Here is a 25,384-nt window from a genome sequence, read left to right on the forward strand (position 1 = left end):
CCTCAGAATAGAGGAGCGTCCTTTTAAAACGGAGATGTGGAGGAAGTCCTTTAGCCAGTGAATCTGTGGAATTCACAGGTGGCTGTGGAGGCCAAGTCAATGGGTATACTGAAGAAGAGGTCGATAGATTCTTGATTGGTCAGGGGAGAAGGCAGGAGATTGGGGGCTGAGAGGGAAAACAGATCAGCCATGATGAAATGGCGGAGAGGACTCAATGGGCCAAACGGCCTGATTCTGCTCCTATAACTTATTAAAAGCACAGCGCAGGCACGTCGGCCCACGACATTGTGTCCACCTTTTAATCTACTCCACTCCCTTCCACGTAGACCTCTACTTCTCCATCATCCATCTTCAGGATCTCCAATGGACCCGTCTCCACCACCATCCCTGGCAGGGAGTTCCACGCACCCGTTGCCCTCTGTGTAAAAACCCTACCTCTGCCATCCCTCCTGTGCTTTCCTCCAAATCACCTTGCAATCAGGTCCCCTTATTTTTCGTGGGGAAAATCAAGATGACGCTGGGCACTCACCTCATCAGAGACCCTGAATCTCTTGAGCAGCGCCACAAACTTCTGCTTAATATTTTGCTGCTGAAAACAGAAACGTCAGACAGTCAATTCGACTTCAGTAGAACAGAGCAGGCCATTCGGCCCACACTGCTGTGCTGTACCAGCTAAAAAGCAAATCAAATTCCTCCTACCCTACACCATGTCCACATCCCTCCATCTTCCTCACATCCACGTGCCTCTCCAAAAGTCTCTTAAAAGCCTCTAATGTATTCGCCTCCACGTTCCAGGCACCCACCACTCTCTGAGTTAAAAACTTAACACTCACCGTCCCCCCTTGAACCAGCCCCCTCTCGCCTTCAACCTTTCGGGCGAGCACCGAACGACACGGCGGCCAATTCCCGTCGCCCCGCTGCCTCAAAGCCCCAGCAGTTCCTCCGTACTCAGTCACGTCCTCCGGTGCTGCGCGCCCGGGGGAGCACGCATTCTCGCTGCGGCCCCCTCTAATTTCCTCCCACAACCCTCATCAGGGATTCTTCAAGCAGAGGTTGACAGGTTCTCCATTAGTAAGGACAGCGGGGAGAACCTCGTTGGTCAAGAACCTTTCTACATCCGCTTTAATAATGAGTATTATTAATTAATAATAGAAATATTATTTATGTATAATGATCATTATTAATAGTAGTGATTATTATTAATTAATAATAACCATTATTAATTGGAGAGCTCTTCTCAAAAGCAGAGGGTTCCTTGTAGCCCAATAAAATGAGTACCAGGTTTAGCATGCGTCGCGAAATTTGTTGTCTTTACAACAGCAGTACAATACATTACATAATAATAAAAAATGAATTACAGTATACAAGTGGTGAAAAAATAGAAATAAGAGTAGTGAGGTAGTGTTCGTGGGTTCAATGTCCATTCAGAATTCGGACAGCGGAGGGGAAGAAGCTGTTCCTGAATCGTTGAGTGTGTGTCTTCAGGCTCCTGTACCTCCTCCCTGATGGCAGAGGGGAAGAAGCTGTTCCTGAATCGCTGAGTGTGTGTCTTCAGGCTCCTGTACCTCCTCCCTGATGGCAGAGGGGAAGAAGCTGTTCCTGAATCGCTGAGTGTGTGTCTTCAGGCTCCTGTACCTCCTCCCTGATGGCAGAGGGGAAGAAGCTGTTCCTGAATCGCTGAGTGTGTGTCTTCAGGCTCCTGTACCTCCTCCCTGATGGCAGAGGGGAAGAAGCTGTTCCTGAATCGCTGAGTGTGTGTCTTCAGGCTCCTGTACCTCCTCCCTGATGGCAGAGGGGAAGAAGCTGTTCCTGAATCGTTGAGTGTGTGTCTTCAGGCTCCTGTACCTCCTCCCTGATGGCAGAGGGGAAGAAGCTGTTCCTGAATCGTTGAGTGTGTGCCTTCAGGCTCCTGTACCTCCTCCCTGACGGCAGCAATGAGAAGAGGGCATGTCCCGGGTGGTGGGGCTCCCTAATGATGGACGCTGCCTTTCTGAGGCATTGCTCCTCGAAGATGTCCTGGATGCTGAGGAGGCTGGTGCCCATGATGGAGCTGACTGAGTTTACAACTCTCCACTGGTTACTTCGATCCTGTGCATCAGTCACCCCACACCACTCCCTCACCAGCCCCCCAACCACCATGGCCAGCCGGTGGCATAGTGGCATCAGTGCTGGACTTCGGGGCAAGAGGTCCCGAGTTCAAATCCAGCCGACTCCCTTGCACGCTCTCCACCCGTGCCTAGCTCGAGCTAGCAACTCGACCTCGGTAGGAGACCTGGAGAGGGGCTGGGCTCCGCCAGGTTTCAGATGCCCAAGGCAAACAGTACAATGAGCAATCACCAAAGAGATCGGCTCAAAGAGCTTGTCATGACGGCGTCCCGGCGACTCAACCAGGAGTTAAGGGCACACTCACTCACACTCACCCATACCAGACAGTGATGCAGCCAGTTAAAGTACTCTCATGGTACATTAGTCGAAATTTGCGAGTGTCTTTGGTGACAAACCAAATCTCCCCAAACTCCTAATGAAATATAGCCGCCGTCTTGCCTTCTTTGTGGCTGCAGCGATATGTTGGGACCAGGTTAGATCCTCAGTGATACTGACACCCAGGAACTTGAAACTGCTCACTCTCCCCACTTCCGACCCCTCCGTGAGACACCACTCAACCAGCTGATCTATCTCACTCCTGTACGCCCTCTCACCACCTTCTGAAATTCTGCCCACAATATTTTCAGCACCTGATGATGAACACAAAAAATTATCAAAAATACATAAAGCGCCTGTAAAAAAAATATTCACCCCTCCTTGGAAGTTTTGAAGTTCTATTGTTTTACAACACTGAATCAGAATGGATTAAATTCGGCTTTTATTTGACACCGATCGACAGATAAAGATGCAGTGAAAACACATCTCTACCAAGTCATCCAAATTAATTATAAATACAAAACACAAAATTAACTACAAAATATGACACACCAAATCATCACTGGTGCAGCCGGCTGGTTTTCGAAGTCACATAATTAGTTAAATGGAGATCTGTTTTTGGAGACCTGTGTGCAGTCAAGGTGTTTCAATTGATTGTGGTAAGAATACTCCGGTATCTGGGAGGTCCAACATACCCTCAGCGTTGCGGCCGATGAAGTTGTTGTGAACACACTGGGTTAACGTCAGTGGGCAGAGGAATGATCACCCTGTTGAAATTGTCTTGGGAATATCACCAGAAAAGTGTTTATTCGGTTTTGGGTGGCTGGGCTCTCATCACGTTAGGGATACGGGGTTGTTGGATGTTGTTAATCGCCCCACCGTAGCTTTCTCGGTAACCCCACCGCGTTTCAAAAACATCCTCACAAACTGAGTGACCATGCAAGAAGGGGACGAGTGAGGGAGGCCACCGAGAGACCCGTGACAACTCTAGAGAGAGTTACAAGCCTCAGTGGCTGAGATGGGAGACTCTGCGCATACAACAACTGTTGCCCGGGTGCTTCAACAGTCACAGCTTTACGGGAGAGAAGAGAAAGCCACTGTTGGAAAAAAGTCACATGAGACCTCAGCGAGAGTTTGCCAGAAGGCATGTGGGAGACTCTGAAGTCGGCTGGCAGCAGGTTCTGTGTTCTGATGAAACCAAAATTGAGTTTTTGGCCATCAGACTAAACGCTATGTTTGGTGTAAGCCAAACTCCACACATCATCAAAAACACACCATCCGTACCGGGAGCATGGTGGTGGCTGCATCACGCTGTGGGGATGCTTCACTGCAGCAGGCCCTGGAAGGCTTGTGAAGGTAGAGGGTAAAATGACTGCAGCAAAATACAAGGAAATCCTGGAGGAGAGCCTGATGCCGTCTGCAAGAGAATTGCAACTGGGGAGAAGATTTGTTTTCCAGCAAGACAATGACCCCAAGCATAAAGCCAAAGCTACACAGAAATGACTTAAAAACAACAGTTAATGTCCTAGAGTGGCCAAGTCGGAGTCGGGACCTCAATCCAATTGAGAGTTTGTGGCTGGTCTTGAAAAGCGCTGTCCCCTCACGATCCCCATGCAATCTGACAGAGCTTGAGCAGTTTTGTAAAGGAGAATGGGGAAAAATTGCAGTGTCAGATGTGCAAAGCTGACAGAGACCTTTCCACACAGTCTCCAGGCTGTAATTCCTGCCAAAGGTGCATCTGCTAAATACTGACTTGAAGGGGGTGGGTAATTACACAGTTATTTTGAGTTTAATAATTGTAATAAATTTAGACCGTTTTGTAGAAATTTGTTTTCACATTGACAAAAAAAGAGTATTTTCTGTTGATCAAAAAAGCAGAACTAAATCCACTGTGATTCAATGTTGTAAAACAATAAAACATAAAAACTTCTGGGGAGGGGGAGGGGTTGAATACTTCTTATAGGCTGTAATAAAAGACCAACAAATTCCAGATGACAAATGTAGAAAATGCCAAGGGAGGCCGGAAACAATCCAGTTCAACACATTACAGGATCCTGCAGCAGTTTAACTCAATCTGATTACTTACACAGGCACAATTAGGTGCCAAACATCATTCACCAAAACCTTGCTTTAAAATACAAACTCACGGAAGGCACTATACCTTACTATAAACACAAGCCTTGATCCAGTTTCAGAGTCAGTGTCCCACAAATTATATTACGACTGATCCACTTTTACAGATAGGATGGCCCATAATAACCCCCTAGATAAAGTATTACAGAACAAACAGGCAAGAACAACTTGCTTAATAGATATTGCCATTCCAAACACACGTAACATGATGGTAGGAGTATGAAAGGCTGTGGTCCCGTTACAGGTCGATGGTTTGGCATTGACTAGATGGGCCGAATGGCCTGTTTCTGCGCTGTACTTCTCTATGACTCCATGGCCAACTCACAGAAATCAGTCAGTGAAAAACGCACCAGAAATATTCTGAATTAAAAGAGGAAATCGAAAGTCTATGGAATATGAACAGGGTATCTACATTGCCCCAGTAGTAATATCTACAACTGGTATCATCCCAAAGTCACTACACAGTAGTATTAAACAAGCCGGGCGGCCAGAGCTGCACCCCATACTCCGGACCTGTAGTTGAGGGCGGCTCCTGGGTAACCGGAATCTGGGGTCTGGATTTAACACAGTTCACATCGTCATGGAGGGCCACAGCTCCCACAATGCACAGCGGCAGAGAAAAGCCCCTATGCTGCACTATGGCAGCACAAACCGCACCCATAGCGTACTGCACCGAGTGTCCGTGGTAAATGTTTAATTCTACCTTATTCCACATTTTATTAAATATGACTCAGGGGTCGCTTCAATCAAAAATGAAGCAAATTTTCCCATTCGCTTTAGCCACGTTGCGCAGGTCACGGTACTGCCAGGGGTGGCAAACCTACGGCTCCTGCGCCCAAGACTGCAGTCATAAGGATTCTGTTGGCACAGAGCGTGTAGCACTGCCCCGTCGGTTCTTTAATAAAATGATTCGTACTTGATAATCTCATCAAGTGACCTGATCCTTCTCCCCCCTCCCCACAGGAACCGTCTCATGCCAACTCGGCGGCAGTTTGCATGGTTGCGAGAACACATGATGTTGAACGATACGTTCTGAAATCCTCACAGAATTTGCGAACGCATCAGTGTCTGACTTAGACCGTAAGGCACAGGGGCAGAAGGAGGCCGCTCGGCCCATCGAGTCTGCCCCACCGTTCCACCGCGGCTGATCCATTTCGCTCGCGGCCCCCAATCTCCTGCCTTCTCCCCGTCACCGTGCATGCCCTGACTAATCGAACACCCATCGATCTCAGTGACCTGGCCTCCTCGGCTGCCTGAGGCAACGAACTCCACAGGTTCTCCAGCCCTCTGGTCAGAGGCTCCCGCACCAAAGCAAGCTCCTCTTCACATCCACTCTCAACATCCGACAGGTTTCAATGAGATTACCCCCCCCCCACCCCCCAGCCCATTCTTCTAAATTCCAGTGAGTACAGGCCCAAGGCCTTCAGTCGCTGCTCATACGGTAACCCCTTCGCTCCCAGAATCTTTCTTGTCCACCTCCTCTGAACCCTCTCCAACATCAGCGCACCCATTCTTAGAAACAAGAGAAAACCTGAAGAACAACAACACGCAAAATGGAGGAACTCAGCAGGCCGGGCAGCATCTGTGGAAAAGAGTACAGTCGACATTTCGGCAGAACTGGAGAAAATAAAAGGAAGTTACTGAAGGGTCTCTGCCCAAAATGTAGACTGTACTCTTTTTTTAAAGCACAGTTACTGCCTGGCCTGCTGAGCTCCCCCAGCGTTCTGTGTCTGTTGCTCGAATTTCCGGCATCTGCAGATTTTCGCGTTTGTGAAAGTCTGCCGACACTGGAAATCCAAGCAATACGCATACACAAAATACGTAGACAAGCCTACAAGAGGAGAGGCTGTACTTGATCCGGTATTGGGAAATGAATCTGGTCAGGTGTCAGGTCTCTCAGTGGGAGAGCATTTTGGAGATAGTGATCACAATTCTATCTCCTTTACCATAGCATCGGAGAGGGATAGGAACAGACAAGTTAGGAAAGTGTTTAATTGGAGTAAGGGGAAATATGAGGCTAACAGGCAGGAACTTGGAAGCATAAACTGGGAACAGATGTTCTCAGGGAAAGGTACGGAAGAACTGCAGCAAATGTTCAGGGGATATTTGCAAGGAGTTCTGCATAGGTACGTTCCATTGAGACAGGGAAAGGATGGGAGGGTACAGGAACCATGGTGTACAAAGGCAGTTGAAAATCTAGTCAAGAAGAAAAGTTTACGAAAGGTTCAAAAACTAGGTAATGATACAGATCTAGAAGATTATAAGGCTAGCAGGAAGGAGCTTAAGAATGAAATTACGAAAACCAGAAGGGGCCATGAGAAGGCCTTGGCAGACAGGATTAAGGAAAACCCCAAGGCATTCTACAAGTATGTGAAGAGCAAGAGGATAAGACGTGAGAGAATAGGACTAATCAAGTGTGACAGTGGAAACGGAGCAGACAGCAGAGGTACTTAATAAACATTTTGCTTCAGTATTCACTACGGAACAGGATCTTGGCGATTGTAGGGATGACTTACAGCTGACTGAAAAGCTTGAGCATGTAGATATTAAGAGAGGATGTGCTGGAGATTTTGGAAAGCATCAAGTTGGATAAGTCACCGAGAGCGAATGAGATGTATCCCAGGCTACTGTGGGAGGCGAGGGAGGAGATTGCTGACCCTCTGGCGATGATCTTTGCATCATCAATGGGGATTTCAGCAAGGCATTTGATAAGGTGCCCCACGCAAGGCTTATTGAGAAAGTAAGGAGGCATGGGATCCAAGGGGACTTTGCTTTGTGGATCCAGAACTGGCTTGCCCACAGAAGGCAAAGAGTGGCTGTAGACGGGTCATATTCTGCATGGAGGTCGGTCACCAGTGGGGTGCCTCAGGGATCTGTTCTGGGACCCCTTCTCTTCGTGATTTTTATAATTGAACTGGATGAAGAAGTGGAGGGATGGGTCATTAAATTTGCTGATGACACAAAGGTTGGGGGTGTTGTGGATAGTGTGGAGGGCTGTCAGAGGTTACGGCAGGACATTGATAGGATGCAAAACTGGGCTGAGAAGTGGCAGATGGATTTCAACCCAGATAAGTCTGAAGTGGTTCATTTTGGCAGGTCAAATATGATGGCAGAATATAGTATTAATGGTAAGACTCTCGGCAGTGTGGAGGATCAGAGGGATCTTGGGGTCTGAGTCCATAGGACGCTCAAAGCAGCTTTGCAAGTTGACTCTGTGGTTAAGAAGGCGTGCAGTGCATTGGCCTTCATCAATCATGGGATTGAGTTTAGGAGCTGAGAGATAATGTTGCAGCTATTTAGGACCCTGGTCAGACCCCACTTGGAGTACTGTGCTCAGTTCTGGTCGCCTCACTACAGGAAGGACCTGGAAACCATAGAAAGGGTGCAGAGGAGATTTACAAGGATGTTGCCTGGATTGGGGAGCATGCCTTATGAGAATAGGTTGAGTGAACTCGGCCTTTTCTCCTTGGAGTGACGGAGGATGAGAGGTGACCTGATAGAGGTGTATAAGATGATGAGAGGCATCGATCATGTAGATAGTCAGAGGCTTTTTCCCAGGGCTGAACCGGTTGCCACAAGATTGAGGTACTGGGGAGTAGGTACAGAGGAGATGTCAGGGGTAAGTTTTTTTACACAGAGAGTGGTGAGTGCGTGGAATGGGCTGCCGGTGACGGTGGTGGAGGCGGATACGATAGGGTCTTTTAAGAGACTCCTGGACAGGTACATGGAGCTTAGAAAAATATAGAGGGCTGTGGGTAACCCCAGGTAATTTCTGAAGTCAGGACATGGTCGGCACAGCTTTGTGGGCCGAAGGGCCTGTATTGTGCTGCAGGTTTTCCATGTTTGGATGTTCCTAACTCAGCAGGCCAAGAGTGGATGTACAGTCAACCTACCAGCTGATTTTCAAAGTTCAAAGTACATTCACTATCAAAGTACGTATACTTCATACAACTTTACGGCTCGGCCACAAAGAAACCATTAAAAAGAGAGAGACACACAATGCGCAGAGAGAGAAGAAAAAAACACACATCATGCGTACAATGAAGCGGAGGAAACAGTGTTCAGAATTCAAGTCTTCAATAGAAAGACCGTCCCCAGACCCTCAGTTCAGCGCAGAGTCGAGTAAACCTCGGGGAGCAGCAAGCCGAACCGACCTGCCCTCATCTCAGGCCCCAGCACCCTGACCTTTTCAACCTGGCCCAGCGCCTAAATCATCGTCCAAACATTTTAAAGGCAAAGGGTGGTCACACCAGATATTAACTGCATTTAGTGTTTTTTTTTAACTTTTTAGCTCTTCATAGTAAATTTTTGACAGTTTAGAAACTTTTCATTATTTTTGAAAGCATCTTCACTTTACAGAACAACAACTTTTGAGGGTCTCGGCCCAAAACGTCGACAGCGCTTCTCCCTATAGATGCTGCCTGGGCTGCTGCGTTCCACCAGCATTTTGTGTGTGTTGTTGTTTGAATTTCCAGCATCTGCAGATTTACTTGTGTTTTCACTTTACGGAAGTTTTTTGTTACATATACCTAAAACTTTTGCCCAGTACAGTTACAGGACTCACCTCTTTTCCTTTAAGAAAAGCCCATAATTACTAATTCATTCATCTATGATCAGCTGCGCTCAAAGTTACCTTCGGAGAGGAGAGTGGGAGAAAGGGAAGGAGGAGGGAACCAGGGGAAGGAGGTGGGCAGATGAGGGGCAAGAAGAGGGGCGAGAGGGGAACCAGAATGGGGCAGCAGATTTGGATTGTCACCAAAGACACTCACAAGATCCTACAGATGTACCGTGGGGAGTATTCTAACTGTCCACATCACAGTCTGGTATGGGAGTGGGAAAGAGGTTTAGCTAATGCACAGGATCGAAATAAGCTGCAAGAAGTTGTAAACTCAGTCAGCTCCATCACGGGCACCGGCCTCCATCGTATCCAGGACATCTTCAAGGAGCAGTGCCTCAGGAAGGCAGCGTCCATCACTGAGGACCCCCATTACCCAGGCCATGCCCTCTTCTCATTGTTACCGTCAGGGGGGAGGTACAGGAGCCTGAAGGCACACACTCAGCGATTCAGGAACAGCTTCTCCCCCTCTGCCATCAGGGAGGAGGTACAGGAGCCTGAAGGCACACACTCAGCGATTCAGGAACAGCTTCTCCCCCTCTGCCATCAGGGAGGAGGTACAGGAGCCTGAAGGCACACACACTCAACGATTCAGGACTAGCTTCTTCCCCTCTGCCATCAGGGAGGAGGTACAGGAGCCTGAAGACACACACTCAGCGATTCAGGAACGGCTTCTTCCCCTCTGCCGTCCGATTCCCAAACGGACATTGAACCCTTGAACACTACTACCTCATGACTTTTTTCAATTCTATTTTTGCACCACTCACTTAAATATTTAATATATACTTACTGCAATCCATTATTTTTTCTCTATTATCGTGTATCGCATTGTATTGCAGAAACAAAGGCAACAAATTTCATGACATATGCCAGTGATATGAAACCTGGTTCGGAAATGGAAAAGAGAAAAGGAGGGAAATGCTGCCAGAAGTTTGAGAAATTGATGCTCATGCCGTCAGGTTGGAGGCTACCCAGACGGAGTATAAGGTGTTGTTCCTCCAACCTGAGTGTGGCTTCATCTCGGCAGTAGAGGAGGCCGTGAGAGAAGTTTTTTTTAAAATAATCTCCACCCCCTACACCCATACACATTTCAAAACAGGCTCACAGCCAGGAACACCCCCGCCCCCAAAAGGCCATCCTCACCTCCTCAGACCGGACAGGGCCCCAGGATTCCTGCCCAAGAGCCCCCCCCCCCCCCCACCCAAGCACCAAGGTCGGGGCCAGCCCTCCACCCCCCAACCCCCGATCAGCGCTCAGAACGCGGAGTCCGGCGGCCACCCCACGTGGCTCCACTCACGTTGCTCATCCCCGCGCGGGAGATGCCGGACGAGTTCGGCAGCTTCCTCCTCGGCTTCTTGCGCTTCGCGATATCCTCGTCTTCGAAGAATATATCCTGCCAAGGGTAAGGGCAGTCAGTGCGCCTGCGGGAGCCATGGTCACGTAACAGATATAAAATACCAGTACAGTCGATTCCAGTTAACTGAGACTCATCGGGACCAGTACATGTTGGCCCAATTAAGCGCTGTCCGAATTTTCATGGAAGTAGTTAAGAATACATTAAAAAATTCAAACTACAGTTTAACTAGGTAACTATGTATTCAAATGAAATACAGAACAAATTAGAACACTACCAATACTACTACAGCACTATAAACTGTTTATTAGTTCCTAATCGTTATCGGCAGAGGAATTCAGCAAAGGCTGTCCTGTTCTATTGATTGATCACAAATCAGCAAAGCCAGTGCAGATAATGGGCCGACTTCATACAATGCTGCTGATAACCTCACTCCCCAGATCTCTACTTTCGTTGCAACGTTCAAGGTGGCTGCCGATACAGGTGCCCACCCCCCCCCCCCCCCCGCATTTCCAACGTTCGATTGACGACAACTCGCTGTTACGAAAGACTTACATCAGTTCCTGTTTTCGCTAAGCCAAGAGGATTCTCACTTCTACGAGAAAAAGGACGCCCGCTTTATACGTGTGTTTACCCCGAGAAAGACAACAATGACCGAGAGGCCCTGTGCGGGCAGTTGTTTGCGCATACGTGTACGTGCGCATGCGTGTACGTGCCAATTTTTTTTCTCCACATCAATTTTGGTTTGCTGCCTTCCCGAGTCTGATAAGTGAAACTACACCGTACCTACAATATTTCTACTTTATATAGGGTGTAAATTTATTATATCATTCCTGCTTTTACTATATGTTGGTGTTATTTTAGGATTTATGTGTTATATGCTTTGATTTGGCAGGTTATTTTTTGGGTCTGGGAACGCTCAAAACTTTTTCCCATATAAATTAATAGTAATTGCTTCTTCGCTTTACGTCATTCCGGTTTACAAACGGTTTCATAGGAACGCTCTACCTTCAGATTGCGGTGGAAACCTGTACCTTCGAATTCTTTGAACTTCCTAACCTTGTTGAAGCAGCCAAACTGTTTCGTTTTCACTCCCGGCCGTTTCTACCCGTCTCCAAGCCTGAGTGCTTGAAACCAGAGTGATCAAAACGGTTCTGAATGCTTATTTCTCAACAACTATTGGTAACAAAAAAATCACTGCTTTTTGAATTGATTTGAATTGAATTTCGGTTCATTGTCATTTAGAAACCACAACTGCAGTGCAGTTAAAAAAATGAGACGACGTACCTCCAGAATGATATCACAAAAGCACACGACAAGACAGACTACACCAGAAAATCCACATAACGTGTGCCAATCCCCAATCCAGAGTCCGGAGAGGCTGCTGCGTATTGATACCATCTTAGCGCGTTCCCCGGAAAGGAGCTCCAAAGCCACCAGACAAAACAAGACTACCCAGACACACCAAGTCAGAAGACCGACTCTACCACCCAACAAACCAAAAACTAAAGCTACAAGACCTGCACAAAACCACATAATTACAACAGTGCAGACAATACCATAATTGATTAAAAAAAACAGAGCATGGACACAGTAAAAATAGTCCAAAGATGTTAAAAGACTATAAGTTCGAAAGAAACCACCACATAGTTTCCACAAGTCCTCAGGGTCCCCGATAGACTAGTCATCCCACGCAGGTGGCAGAAGGGAATACCCCCGCTACGGACTTTGAACAGAAACTCGTGCAACTAACACTGTTTAAAAACTGTTCATTCTAGGCACGGTGTAGTGTCCCACACAAAAGCACGTGTCTGACATGAGTTAAAAACTGTTTGGCTATAGTCTCTTGTCTCAATTGAGCAGCAAAGTGCTGCAATTAAACAAAGAGAATCTCAGCTAATTACTCAACTGGTTTTCTTTAAGAAATGACTCAGATAAGTGGCTGGACTGATGAACTGCTGCTCCAGTTAATCAGAATCAATTTTATTTGCAATAGCGGGTGTGTAGCAGTGTGTAAGCGAAACAGAGAGGGAGTGAGGGTGGACAAGGGGGTGAGTGTGAACGTGAGTGAGTGAGACTGCGAGAGTGTGTGTGTAAGAGAGAGTGAGAGAGGAGAGAAAGCGTGTGACTGTGTGCACACGCGGGACCGTCCCCGGTGACGGTTGGGGTGTGTGCGTTTGTTCATGTGTGCGTCAGTCTCCCAGTGAGGGTCAGTGTGTGTGGGACCATCCCCCTGTGGGTGTAAGAGTGAGTGAGAGAGAGAGAGAGAGAGAGAGAGAGAGAGAGAGAGAGAGAGAGAGAGAGAGTGTGGGAGAGAGGGAGAGAGAGAGGGAGAGAGAGAGTGAGTGAGAGTGTGTGAGAGAGAGTGAGAGAGACAGAGAGGGAGAGAGAGAGTGTGTGAGAGAGAGTGTGAAAGTGAGAGAGAGAGAGAGAAGGAGAGAGAGTGTGTGAGAGAGAGAGAGTGGGAGAGAGAGTGAGAGAGAGAGGGACGGTGTGTGTGTGTGTGTGTGTGTGTGTGTGTGAGAGAGAGAGAGAGTGTGTGTGGGAGTGAGTGACAGAGAGAGGGACGGGGTGTGTGTGTGTGTGTGTGTGTGTGTGTGTGTGTGTGTGTGTGTGTGTGAGAGAGAGAGAGACCCACACCCAGGTCATAACTCAGTCATCCAACTGCAAGCACTTCTGACGTAGCTTTTGGGAGTTACCTGGCCATGAATTGGGTCATCGCTGACTTCCTGTTCCGAGGAGAAGCTGTCGTCTTCATCCTCCGAGTAATTGTCGATGTCCGGGGATCGATCTGTAGCAGATAAAAACCCAACTCTGTCAACCACAACAAGCACCTTCTGCAGATCTCCATCCCACACAATCCTTTCTGTTCCCAGCCTCTCTCGAGAACACAAATGCTTCATCGTTACCAGCAAAGCTTAGAGCAAGAGGAGGCCATTCAGTCTATCGAACCAGGGATAACTCTTTAAAAGAACTCTTCATTCAGCCCCACTCCCCCTGCTCTCTCCCCTTCTCAAAATCCTACAAAAGGTAGTGGGTTTGGCCCAGTCCATCATGGGTAAAGCCCCCCCCCACCACCATTGAGCACGCCCACATGTAATACTGTCATAGGAAAGCGACATCCATCATCAGGGATCCCCACCACCCAGGCCGTGCTCTCTTCTCGCTGCTGCCATCAAGTAGAAGGTACAGGAGCCTCAGGTCCCGCACCACCAGGTTCAGGAACAGTTACTACCCCTCAACCATCAGGAAGGAGGTACAGGAGCCTCAGATCCCACACCACCAGGTTCAGGAACAGTTATTACCTCTCAACCATCAGGAAGGAGGTACAGGAGCCTCAGATCCCACACCACCAGGTTCAGGAACAGTTACTACCTCTCAACCAACAGGAAGGAGGTACAGGAGCCTCAGATCCCACACCACCAGGTTCAGGAACAGTTACTACCCCTCAGGCTCCTGAACCAGAGGGGATAATTTCACTCATGCCAACACTGAACTGTTCCCACAACCTATGGACTCATTTTAAGGACTCTCTATCTGATGTTCTCATTATTTATTGATATTTGCAAATTGTTGTCGGTTTACAGTGACTATTCTATAGATTTATTGAGTATGCCCACAAGAAAATTAATCTTAAGGTTGTATATGGTAACATATGCTCCCTCTACGTTGTGCGTGAATGCGCGCACACATTTTGCTACTAGGAAATTTGGGGAATTTAAACTGCGCACAAGAGGTTGTCACCCTCTCCCCCGTCGGCCTGTTCAGCATATTTCACGACCCTACCCGATCACATTTCCTTTCCCGGTTTCTGACGCGGACGGTGCTGACAACGTGGAGTTGGCGACAATTTGTCTGCAGAGTTTAGAAATGGCTTATTTATACCGTTTTTATTGAAGAAATCGTTGATCCACTACGGTCAAATCCCAAAGAAGCGAAGAGCACAGATCCGCTCATTCCCTTAAAGCGGAATAGCTCTTCTACTTAAAAATTCAGCGCGCACACGTTGTTGTCACCGGACCAAAAAAACTGCACGGCACAAGATTTTTGCACGCACTGGTCATTACAAATTAGAGGGAACATCGACAGTGACATATTTGTATCTCGATAATAAAATTCACTTTGAACTTTGATTTGTGGGTTACTGAGAATAAAAACCACAGGGGAAATGAGGGGGAGTTTCCCCCCTCCCCACCGCATTGGAGTTGTTTCTGGGAATGCGCTTCCTGAAAGAATCCATGTGTCCCTGTTAGGCCCAGATGGGACCCTATCTGGAATTTGTGACCGGGTTTGGTCTCCGTACTTAAGGAAGATGTACGTCTGAATGGGGTTTGCAGTAAAGGTTCGCCAGACTGACTTGTGGAGCGGTACAAGAGATTACACAGACTATGTCCACGCCCGCAATATTTTCATCCGCCCGCGAGGATGCGGACGTTCAACTCTCTGCTTAACGTCTCATTCTCAATGGGCAGCACTGTCGTCAGAGCACTTCTCGTACTGAATAATATTTAATTATTATCTTGTCTCTCTGTATTTACTGTGGACGCCCGCAAGAAAATGAATCTCGGGGTTGTCAAGTCAAGTCAAGCCAAGTCACTTTTATTGTCATTTCGACCATAACTGTCGGCACAGTACACAGTAAAAACGAGACAAAGTTTTTTCAGGACCGTGGTGTTACATGACACAGTACAAAAACTAGACTGAACTACGTAAAAAACACAGAGAGAAAAAAACTACACTAGACTACAGATCTACACAGGACTGCATAAAGTGCACAAAAACAGTGGAGGTATTACAATAAATAATAAACAGGACAATAGGGCAATAAGGTGTCAGGCCAGGCTCTGGGTATTGAGGAGTCTGATGGCTTGGGGGAAGAAACTGTTACATAGTCTGGTTGTGAGAGCCCGAATGCTTCGGAGCCTTTTCCCAGACGGCAGGAGGGAGAAGAGTTTGTATGAGGGGTGTGTGGGGTCCTTCATAATGCTGTTCGCTTTGCGGATGCAGTGTGTGGTGTAAATGTCCGTGATGGCGGGAACAGAGACCCCGATGATCTTCTCAGCTGACCTCACTATCCGCTGCAGGGTCTTGCGATCCGAGACGGTATATGGTGACATACACGTACTTCGGACAGATGGGGCTCACTGGCCGCGGTCGGCAGCCCAGCTAGGAGAGGGAAAACTCTGATCTCAAACCTCCGCTGGCTTGCGGCTCACGGGGGGGGGGGGGAGGCTTCGGGAGTGAACCCCGAGGGGAAAAAATCCAGAGCTGGGGTCCCTTGGGCAGTCCTGCGTTGAGTTCAACGCTGACTGGCGTCTCCTGGAACCAGACTGTATCGGTCTCCGCCATTCCTCTAGGCTCATCAGACGCGTGGAGAGGTGGAGCTCGCACCACGGGCATCCCCCCCAGCTTGCACGCCTAGACAGCTATAGGCCAACTCTGACCAACAGAGGCCAACACAGCACTTTAATAATAAACTCACTTCCTTGAGCTTCGAACCTCCCTGAAAATATCTCCTCCCCCCCCCTCCCCCACCACCACCTACTCCTCATTTCGAGTTGAATCCACCCCCTTTCAGACAGACCGTCCCAGAGTGAGGGGAGGGAGGAAGGAAATGAATGGTCTCACCTGACAGCTTCAGCTTGGGGGTCTCGTGGTCGATGGGCTGGCTGGACAGAGAATAAATCCTCACCTCGGCCACCAGAACCGAGGCTTCCTTGATGTTGCTATGGAGGCCGAGTACCTGGCCCCCCTCACTGGGGTGCTGCATGACCTGGGAACAGTGCAAAGGTCAAAGGGCAGATCGACCCTGGCCAACCGACCACTTATCTGTCATCCGAACCGCGGCAGAACACCACTCCCACCTCCCCAGTATCAATGAACAAAACCCCGGGCCGTGTGACGGAGACACAAAGATGGCAGACGCTGGGATTTGAAGAAACGCAAAGTGCGCTGGGGGGGGGGGGGGGGGGAGGGCTTTCAATTTTTTTTTCTTACCTGGAGGCAGAGAACCCGGAGATTTCTGGGGGGAGGGTGCAAATCCTGGGGAATTGGGGGGAGTTTGACAAGAGATCCCTCGGGTCTGAAGTGTAAGGAGTTCAGAGGTCACAGGGGATGGGGAGAGGATGGGGGGGGGACAGAGATCCCGGGAATTGCGAGTGTGGGGCAGCAATCCCTGTAGATTGAGGGGCAGGGATAGGAGTGGGGAATGGGCAGACATTCCAGGGGATTATGGGTGGGGGGGGAGAGATCCTGAAGCATCAGGGCAGGGGACAGAAATCCTGGCTGATCAGGGAAGAGGACAAAGGTCCCATATGATTTTGGGAGGGGTCAAACTTTTCAGGGGATTTCAGCAGGATGGGGTCAGAGGTCACAGGGATTTTGGAGGGGGTTAGAGATCCCGGGGGATTTTGTGGGGGCGGGGGGATTCAGAGATCCTGTGGGATTTTGGAAGGAGGGTGTGGTTAGAGATCCAGTGAGACTTCCAAAGGGAGGGGTCAGAGAGATCCCGGGAGATCAGAGTGGCAGAGATTTTGAGGGATCGGAGTGCGGAAGGGGCGGAAATCCCGGAGATGTGGGGGGGGGGGGGGGGCAGTGTTCACTGATCTCATGACAAAATGGAGCAGAAATTCCCGCGGGTTGACCCACAGAGACGGAAGGCTGGACATCCGGGTGAGGATTCGAACCGGAGCACAAGGACCTTAAAGTCAGAGCTTTGCTTTATTTATTCATTAAGATACCGCACGGAATGGGCCCTTCTGGCCCGAAAATCCCTAGTCCAATCACAGGACAGTTTACAGTGACCAATTACCTACCAACCGGTACGACTCTGGACTGTGGGAGGAAACCGGAGCACCCGGAGGAAACCCACATTGGTCGCGGGGAGAACGTGCAAACTCCTCACATGCGGTAGCGGGAATTTGAACTCTGAACTCTGACGGCCCGAGCTGTAACCGCCAAGCTACAGATGGGCGCCCCGTCCTGACCCGATGTCACTGCGCGAGCTCCGTACAGGCAGTGGTGGGGTTCGAACCTCGATCGCCAGCGCTAACAGGCGACCGTGCCGACCGCCACCCGACTGGGACAACAGAGGCGGAGAGGATATGGGATTCACCGGCTAGCAGGAGACTTTGACCGCGACCCTGAGACCCAGTTAATGCCCCCCCAACATGTTCACCACCCCCCGCCCCCCCCCATTTCCCCAGGGAATGTCCTGAATGACCCGGGTGGGGGGGGGGGGGAAATCGGACGAGATTGAGAGACATCGATCTTGGAATCTAGAGGGAATCAGTGGTCCTAGAGTAGGCTCTAGTGTTGCTGGGGAGGGGGTTCCGAGCGGGCCTGTTGCCGGGGAGGGGGTTCCGAGTGGGCTTGTTGCCGGGGAGGGGGTTCCGAGCGGGCCTGTTGCCGGGGAGGGGGTTCCGAGTGGGCTTGTTGCCGGGGAGGGGGTTCCGAGTGGGGTTGCTGGGGAGGGGGTTCCGAGCGGGCCTGTTGCCGGGGAGGGGGTTCCGAGTGGGCTTGTTGCCGGGGAGGGGGTTCCGAGCGGGCTTGTTGCTGGGGAGGGGTTTCCGAGCGGGCCTGTTGCCGGGGAGGGGGTTCCGAGCGGGCCTGTTGCCAGGGAGGGGGTTCCGAGTGGGCTTGTTGCCGGGGAGGGGGTTCCAAGTGGGGTTGCTGGGGAGGGGGTTCCGAGCGGGCCTGTTGCCGGGGAGGGGGTTCCGAGTGGGCTTATTGCAGGGGAGGGGGTTCCGAGCGGGCCTGTTGCTGGGGAGGGGGTTCCGAGCGGGCCTGTTGCCGAGCAGGGGGTTCCGAGCGGGCCTGTTGCCGGGGAGGGGGTTCCGAGCGGGCTTGTTGCCGGGGAGGGGGTTCCGAGCGGGCCTGTTGCCGGGGAGGGGGTTCCGAGCGGGCCTGTTGCCGGGGAGGGGGTTCCGAGCGGGCCTGTTGCCGGGGAGGGGGTTCCGAGCGGGCCTGTTGCCGGGGAGGGGGTTCCGAGCGGGCCTGTTGCCGGGGAGGGGGTTCCGAGTGGGCCTGTTGCCGGGGAGGGGGTTCCGAGCGGGCCTGTTGCCGGGGAGGGGGTTCCGAGCCGGCCTGTTGCCGGGGAGGGGGTTCCGAGTGGGCTTGTTGCTGGGGAGGGGGTTCCGAGCGGGCCTGTTGCCGGGGAGGGGGTCCAAGGGGGCCTGTTGCCCGGGTGGAGGGTTTCTGAGGGGCCTCACCTCAGCCATGTTGATGAGCCCCACGGCCAGCGTCTTGTAGCCGAGGATTGTGCGGTTCTTGTACCTCTTCCGGCGCTGCAACATGATCTGGAGCTTGTTGGCGTCGCGCTTCAGGAAGTGCGGGTACTGGGTGGGCGATGGGGGGGAGGGGAACACCAGCACGTCAGCACCCGTCCCACTTCATCCGACGTCCCCTGACCCGAGAGCCCCACTCGTTCGGTGGGTAACCCACCCATCTCGTCCCACCCCTCCCCACCCATCACCCCGCAGAACTCTCGCTTCTGTACCCCGTCCCCCAACCCCCTTCCTCCTTAACCCCACCCTCCCGGCCTCTAACTTCCCTCTGGCCCACGGTCGCCACCCTTTCCTCAACCCCGCCCTTCCACCCTTCTCCTCTCCCACCTGACCCCTAACCTCTGACCCACCCATCGACCCCTCCGCCCCCCCCACCCAACCCTCCTTTAATCTACCCCATCCCCTGCCCAGCTCCGCAGCCTCCCCTCTCCCCATCTCCTCCCCTCCCACGACCTGTCCCCGTCCCCTCCCCTCCCCCTCAACACCGTGAGCCCCCACCCCCCAGGGTCCGGCTCTGCACACTCCACACATCTCCACCCCCACCGCGGAGGCCACGGTTGTTGGGTTAGAACCTACCCCACACCCGACCCCAGAGACACGGAAGGTGGGGAGGGGGGCCGTCACGGTTACCTGGAGAGAGAAGGTCAGCTGTAAGTCCGTCTCAGTCATACTGCTGGCCAGTAGTGGGATCTCGTTCGAGCGCAGCACCCTCTTCGAGCCCTGCAGTCCGGGGGAGTGAGAGAGGCGGGGGTTTGGAAATGGAGATCAACGGGAGGGGCGCAAACCAGAAGCAATATACCGGCCCACCTCCCGACCGCGCCCGGCCGCCAGCGACCGATAGAGAGTTAGGGCCACGACTTCCCGCTCCGTACGGAGGAACCGCTAGCTTTGTGGATGATACGAAGAGCGACAGGCAGAGCTGAGGAACCAGGGAAGGACTTGGATGGGTTAGAGGAACGGGCCAAGAAGTGGCGGGTGGATTACGGTGCGGGGAAGTGAACAGTCGTGCACTTTGGTAGAAGAAATTGAAACAAAGACCATTTCCCAAACAGGGAGAAAATACAAAACTCAGGAGGGGCACGGAGACCCAGGAATCCTCGCGCAGATTTCCCCGGAGGCCGAGGAAGGCCGGCGCAAATTTAGCGTCCATTCCGAGACGACTAGCAGACGGAAGCTACAGCTTTACAAGGAGAACTGAGAGCACCGGGAGGTGGGGCTCCTGGGGACAAAAAGGGTCAGTGTTTGAGGAGCGTCTGCTGGCCCTGGGCCCTTACTCGACGGAGTTTAAAAGGGAGGTTGGGGGCGGACCTCATTAAAACCTATTGAACGCTGAAAGAATGTGGAGAGGATGTTCTCAATAGCGGGAGAGTCCAGGACCAGAGGGCACAATCTCAGGATAGAAGGGCGTTGCTTTAGAACAGAGACGAGGAGGAAGTTCTTAAGCCAGAGGGTGGAGTATCTGTGGAAGTCACCGGAGGCCAAGCCCCTGGTGGTATTTAAAGCGGCGGCTGACGGACGGAAAGAGGACATGGAGAGACGTTTCTGTCGGCAGAGGGCCTCACCTGCAGCTTCACAGCGATCACCACCGAACTCAGGTCTTTGTCCAACTCCTTCAACACCAGGAGCTTCTTCAGGGTCAGACTGAACAACCTGGGAGGGGGGGTGGGGGAGAAAAACGGGAGAGTGAGGCATCTGCCGGACCTCACGCGACGCCGCGGTCCCCGGTTTCCGGTTCGAACCCCGCCGCCACCTGTGGGGAGCCCGCACCGTCTCCGCCACCGTCCGACCGCGGACCCAAACCTGGCGGAAACCCACGTGGTCGCGGGGAGGCCGTGGCGGCGGCGGGAAATCGATCCCCGGGGCGCTGGCGCTGGAAGAAGTTCGCGCCCCGACAGACATGAACGGAGACCCCAGGATTTCATCAGATCAGCCTTATCGATGGAAGGAACAGACCAGCCAAACCTCAGTGTCCATGTTACCATATCACGATTACAGCACGGAAACAGGCCATCTCGGCCCTCCTAGTCCGTGCCGAACGCTTACTCTCACCTAGTCCCACTGACCCATATAACCATATAACAATTACAGCACGGAAACAGGCCATCTCAGCCCTCCTAGTCCGTGCCAAACGCTTACTCTCACCTAGTCCCACTGACCCATATAACCATATAACAATCACAGCACGGAAACAGGCCATCTCGGCCCTTCTAGTCCGTGCCCAACGCTTACTCTCACCTAGTCCCACTGACCCATATAACCATATCACGATTACAGCACGGAAACAGGCCATCTCGGCCCTCCTAGTCCATGCTGAACGTTTACTCTCACCTAGTCCCACTGACCCATATAACCATATAACCGTTACAGCACGGAAACAGGCCATCTCGGCCCTTCTAGTCCATGCCCAACGCTTACTCTCACCTAGTCCCACTGGCCCGCACTCAGCCCATAACCCTCCATTCCTTTCCTGTCCATATCCCTATCCAATTTTACTTTAAATGACAAAATCAAACCTGCCTCTACCACTTCTACTGGAAGCTCATTCCACACAGCTACCACACTCTGAGTAAAGAAGATCCCCCTTGTGTTACACCTAAACTTTTGCCCCTTAACTCTCAACTCACGTCCTCTTGTTTGAATCTCCCCTACTCTCAATGGGAAAAGCCTATCCTCCTCATAATTTTAAATACCTCTACCAAGTCCCCCCTCAACCTTCTACACTCCAAAGAATAAAGACCTAACTTGTTCAATCTTTCCCTGTAACTTAGGTGCTGAAACCCAGGTAACATTCTAGTAAATCTCCTCTGTACTCTCTCTATTTTGTTGACATCTTTCCTGTAATTTGGTGACCAGAACTGTACACAATACTCCAAATTTGGCCTCACCAATGCCTTGTACAATTTTAACATTACATCCCAACTCCTATACTCAATGCTCTGATTTATAAAGGCCAGCGTACCAAAAGCTTTCTTCACCACCATATCCACATGAGATTCCACCCTGCAGCAACAGGAGAAAGAGCCTATTTCAGAATCACTGTCCCCTCCTTAATACCCACCCTGCCGAACGGGACCGCTCATTAGAATTCAAGGGGGTTAGTTATGCGTAGGGTGGCGTGTGCAGTGATAATTACCCTGGGCTAACAGTCCGGATTACGAGCTCAAATCCCAACATGACAGCTGGGAATTAAACACCATTGCCTAAATAAAATTTAGTGTCGATGAGGGCAAGCCAAATTAACGATTCACCCAGAGAGTGACACGAGAGATTCTGCAGACGCTGGAAATCCAGAGGAACGCACACAAAACGCTGGAGGAACCCAGCAGGTCGGGCAGCGTCTGTGGAGGGGAACAAACAGTCCACGTTTCGGGCCGAGACCCTTCGTCAGGGCCAGAAGGAAAGGGGGAAGAAGCAAGAATTAGAAGGTGGGATGAGGAGGAGGAGGACAAGCTGGCTGATGATAGGTGAAGCCAGGCGGGTGGGGGAGGAGGGATGGAGTAAGAAGCTGGGAGGTGATAGGTGGAAAATGTAAAGGGACTGAGGAAGGAGGGATCTGATTGGAGAGGGGAGTGGACCATGGGAGAAAGGGAAGGAGCAGGGAACTGGGGAGTTGGGGAGTTTAGAGTTGGGGAATTGGGCACACACACACAGGAGGAACTCAGCAGGCCAGGCAGCATCTGTGGAGATGAATAAAGCCGATGTTTCGGGCTGAGACCCTTCATCAGCGCCGGAACGGAAGAGGGAAGAGGCCGGAATATGAAGGTGGAAAAGGGGGGAGGAGATGACAGGTGAGACCAGGTGAGGGGGGAAGTCGGGTTAGTGGCAGAATTTACTGGTGGGGAAGAAACGGAGACAGAGAGAAGGGGGTGGGGAGCAAAAGCCACGATGTTAACTTCTCCCTGTTCTTCTCCTCTTCCTTTACCCATTCTGGTTCCCTCTCTCACCTCTTCCCCTCTCCCCACTGGTCCATCACTTCCCTCTGATTCCACCCTCCCCCCTCCATGGTCCACTCTACTCTCCAATCAAATTCCACCTTCTTCAGGCCTTTACCTTTTCCACCTATCACCTCCCAGCTTCTTACTTCCGCGCCACCCCCCCCCACTTTCCCACTCCCCCCCAAGAGTCTAGGAGAGCGAGAGAGGGGACTAGACTGAAATGCAGAAGTTGTAAACAGCATGGAAACAGGCCCATGTGTCCATGCCGGACATTTTGCCCCAATTCCCTTCATTAGGCCCACGTAACGGCCAGACAGGCTGCAGCTCTTTGGATTCCTGCTGCCGGACTCTGATGTTTTCACTCCAGGGTTGCTTTGGAAGTCGGGGCAGAGGGACGAAACCTCTTGGTTCGCCGTCCTCATATTAAGCACTAACAGAACAACGAAAATTAAAACCAGAGGTCCCACAAAGTGAAGGAAAACAGAAGGAGAATCAGTGAGAGGAAGGAGAAGATGGCGCCCAACGTGGGGGCAACTTTCTTTTTGCATATCTACACGTAGTTAAACTTCCCACTCCAATTCGCAGATAAGACCCCGCCAACGAGGACAACCCCTATTCAAATGACGCAGAGCCAGAGCTTTGCGGAATCATACAAATGTCACCGAATGCAAGGAAACAAATCACAGGGTTGTACTTGGTAATATGGTTGAGTTCAGCCTGTAATTTGATAGGGAGACTGACTTCGCAATACTTCAGAAAGGAAATTGCACTCCTCATAGGTATGAGAACAGGTTGGGTGAACTCGGCCTTTTCTCCTTGGAGTGACGGAGGATGAGAGGTGACTTGATAGAGGTGTACAAGATGATGAGAGGCATTGATCGTGTGGATAGTCAGAGGCTTTTTTCCCAGGGCTGAAACGGCTGCCACAAGAGGACACAGGTTTAAGGTGCTGGGGGGTAGGTACAGAGGGGATGTCAGGGGTAAGTTTTTTACTCAGAGAGTGGTGAGTGTGTGGAATGGGCTGCCGGAGACGGTGGTGGAGGCGGATACGATAGGGTCTTTTAAGAGACTCCTGGATAGGTACATGGAGCTTAGAAAAATAGAGGATTGTGGGTAACCCTAGGTAATTTCTAAAGTCAGGACATGTTCGGCACAGCTTTGTGGGCCGAAGGGCCTGTACTGTGCTGTAGGGTTTCTATGTTTCTCTGCAGTGGTATGAGAGAGTTGTCCAAAGTGTATTGGAAGGAGTTGCTGGCAGGAATGACAGCAGAGCAGCGATGGTGTGAGTCTCTGGGGAAAATGAGGAAGGTGCAGGACAGATTTATTCCAAAAATTTAGAAACACTCAAATTGCAAACTAGTACAACCGTGGCTGACAAGGGAAGTCAAAGCTAATGTAAAAGCAAAAGAGAGGGCATTCAACAAAGCAAACATCAGTGAGAAGACAGAGGAAGCTTTGAAAAAAACCGAGAGAGCAACTAAAAGAATCATTCGGAGGGAAAGGATGAAATATGAAAGCAAGCGAGCCAACAATATCAACGTGGACAGTTAAAGCTTCTTCAAGTGTGCAAAAATGATGAGAGATGAGAGTGGGTATAAGAGGGCTAGAAAATGATGCCGGAGAAATAATAACGGAGGGGGGGGGGCAAGGAGGTAACAGATGAACTAAATGAGTATTTGGCATCAGTGGAGGATGTTGTAGTGTGTGAAGGAAGAGAAGTGAGTGCAGTTACTGTTGCAAGGGAGAAGGTGCTCGAAATGCTGAAAGACGGTGGTGTCTGAAAAGAGGATGCTGTCCAAGTTGCATGCCATCTTGGACAATGACTCCCATCCACTCCATAATGTACTGGTTAGGCACAGGAGTACATTCAGCCAGAGACTCATTCCACCGAGATGCAACACTGAGCGTCACAGGAAGTCATTCCTGCCTGTGGCCATCAAACTTTACAACTCCTCCCTCGGAGTGTCAGACACCCTGAGCCAATAGGCTGCTCCTGGACTTATTTCCACAGCATAATTTACTTATTATTATTTAACTATTTATGGTTTTATATTGCTGTATTCCTACACTATCCTTGGTTGGTGCGGCTACGTCTGTCTGTCTGTGTGTAAGTCACCCGGACCAGATGAACTGCACCCTAGGGTTCTGAAAGAGGTAGCGGTGAAGATTATGGAGGCATTAGGAAGATGTTGGAGTCAATTGTTAGGGATGAGTACTTAGCGACACTGGACAGGATAGGACAAATCCAGCAGAGTTTCCTTCAGGGAAAATCTTCCCTGACGAACCCGTTGGAATTCTTTGAGGAGATTAAAAGTAGGATAGATAAAGGGGATGCAGTGATGATATCTGGACTCTCAGAAGGCCTTTGACAAGGTGTCACACGTGAGGCTGCTTACCAAGTTAAGAGCCCGTGGTATCACAGGAAAGTTACTGAAATGGTTCGAGCATTGGCTGGTTGGTAGGAGGCAGCGAGTGGGAATAAAAGGATCCTTTTCTGGTTGGCTGCCAGTGACCCTCAGTGTCCCGCAGGGGTCGGTGTTGGGACCGCTTCTTTCTATGCTGCATATCAATGATTCAGATGATGGAATAGATGACTTTGTTGCCAAGTTTATACGAAGACTGGTGGAGGGGCAGGTCGTGT

The 25,384-nt window shown here is 50.7% G+C and overlaps 1 protein-coding gene across 1 annotated transcript in view; it reads right to left on the reverse strand.

The window, feature by feature from the left end:
• Positions 1 to 462: 462 nt before the first annotated feature.
• The window catches only part of LOC132384045 (phosphofurin acidic cluster sorting protein 1-like), a 54,486-nt gene continuing 29,564 nt past the window's right edge, over positions 463 to 25,384 (reverse strand). Inside the window, exons 2-8 of the mRNA XM_059955336.1 lie at positions 20,371 to 20,458; positions 19,439 to 19,528; positions 18,734 to 18,859; positions 16,152 to 16,296; positions 13,223 to 13,314; positions 10,467 to 10,562; positions 463 to 589 (exon numbers count right to left, since the gene is read on the reverse strand). Coding sequence (XP_059811319.1) covers positions 488 to 589; positions 10,467 to 10,562; positions 13,223 to 13,314; positions 16,152 to 16,296; positions 18,734 to 18,859; positions 19,439 to 19,528; positions 20,371 to 20,458 — 739 coding nt within the window. The 3' untranslated portion in view covers positions 463 to 487. The remainder of the gene's footprint in view (positions 590 to 10,466; positions 10,563 to 13,222; positions 13,315 to 16,151; positions 16,297 to 18,733; positions 18,860 to 19,438; positions 19,529 to 20,370; positions 20,459 to 25,384) is intronic.

This window comes from Hypanus sabinus, chromosome 31, assembly GCF_030144855.1.
Source record: "Hypanus sabinus isolate sHypSab1 chromosome 31, sHypSab1.hap1, whole genome shotgun sequence".
Classification (NCBI taxonomy): Eukaryota; Metazoa; Chordata; class Chondrichthyes; order Myliobatiformes; family Dasyatidae; genus Hypanus; species Hypanus sabinus.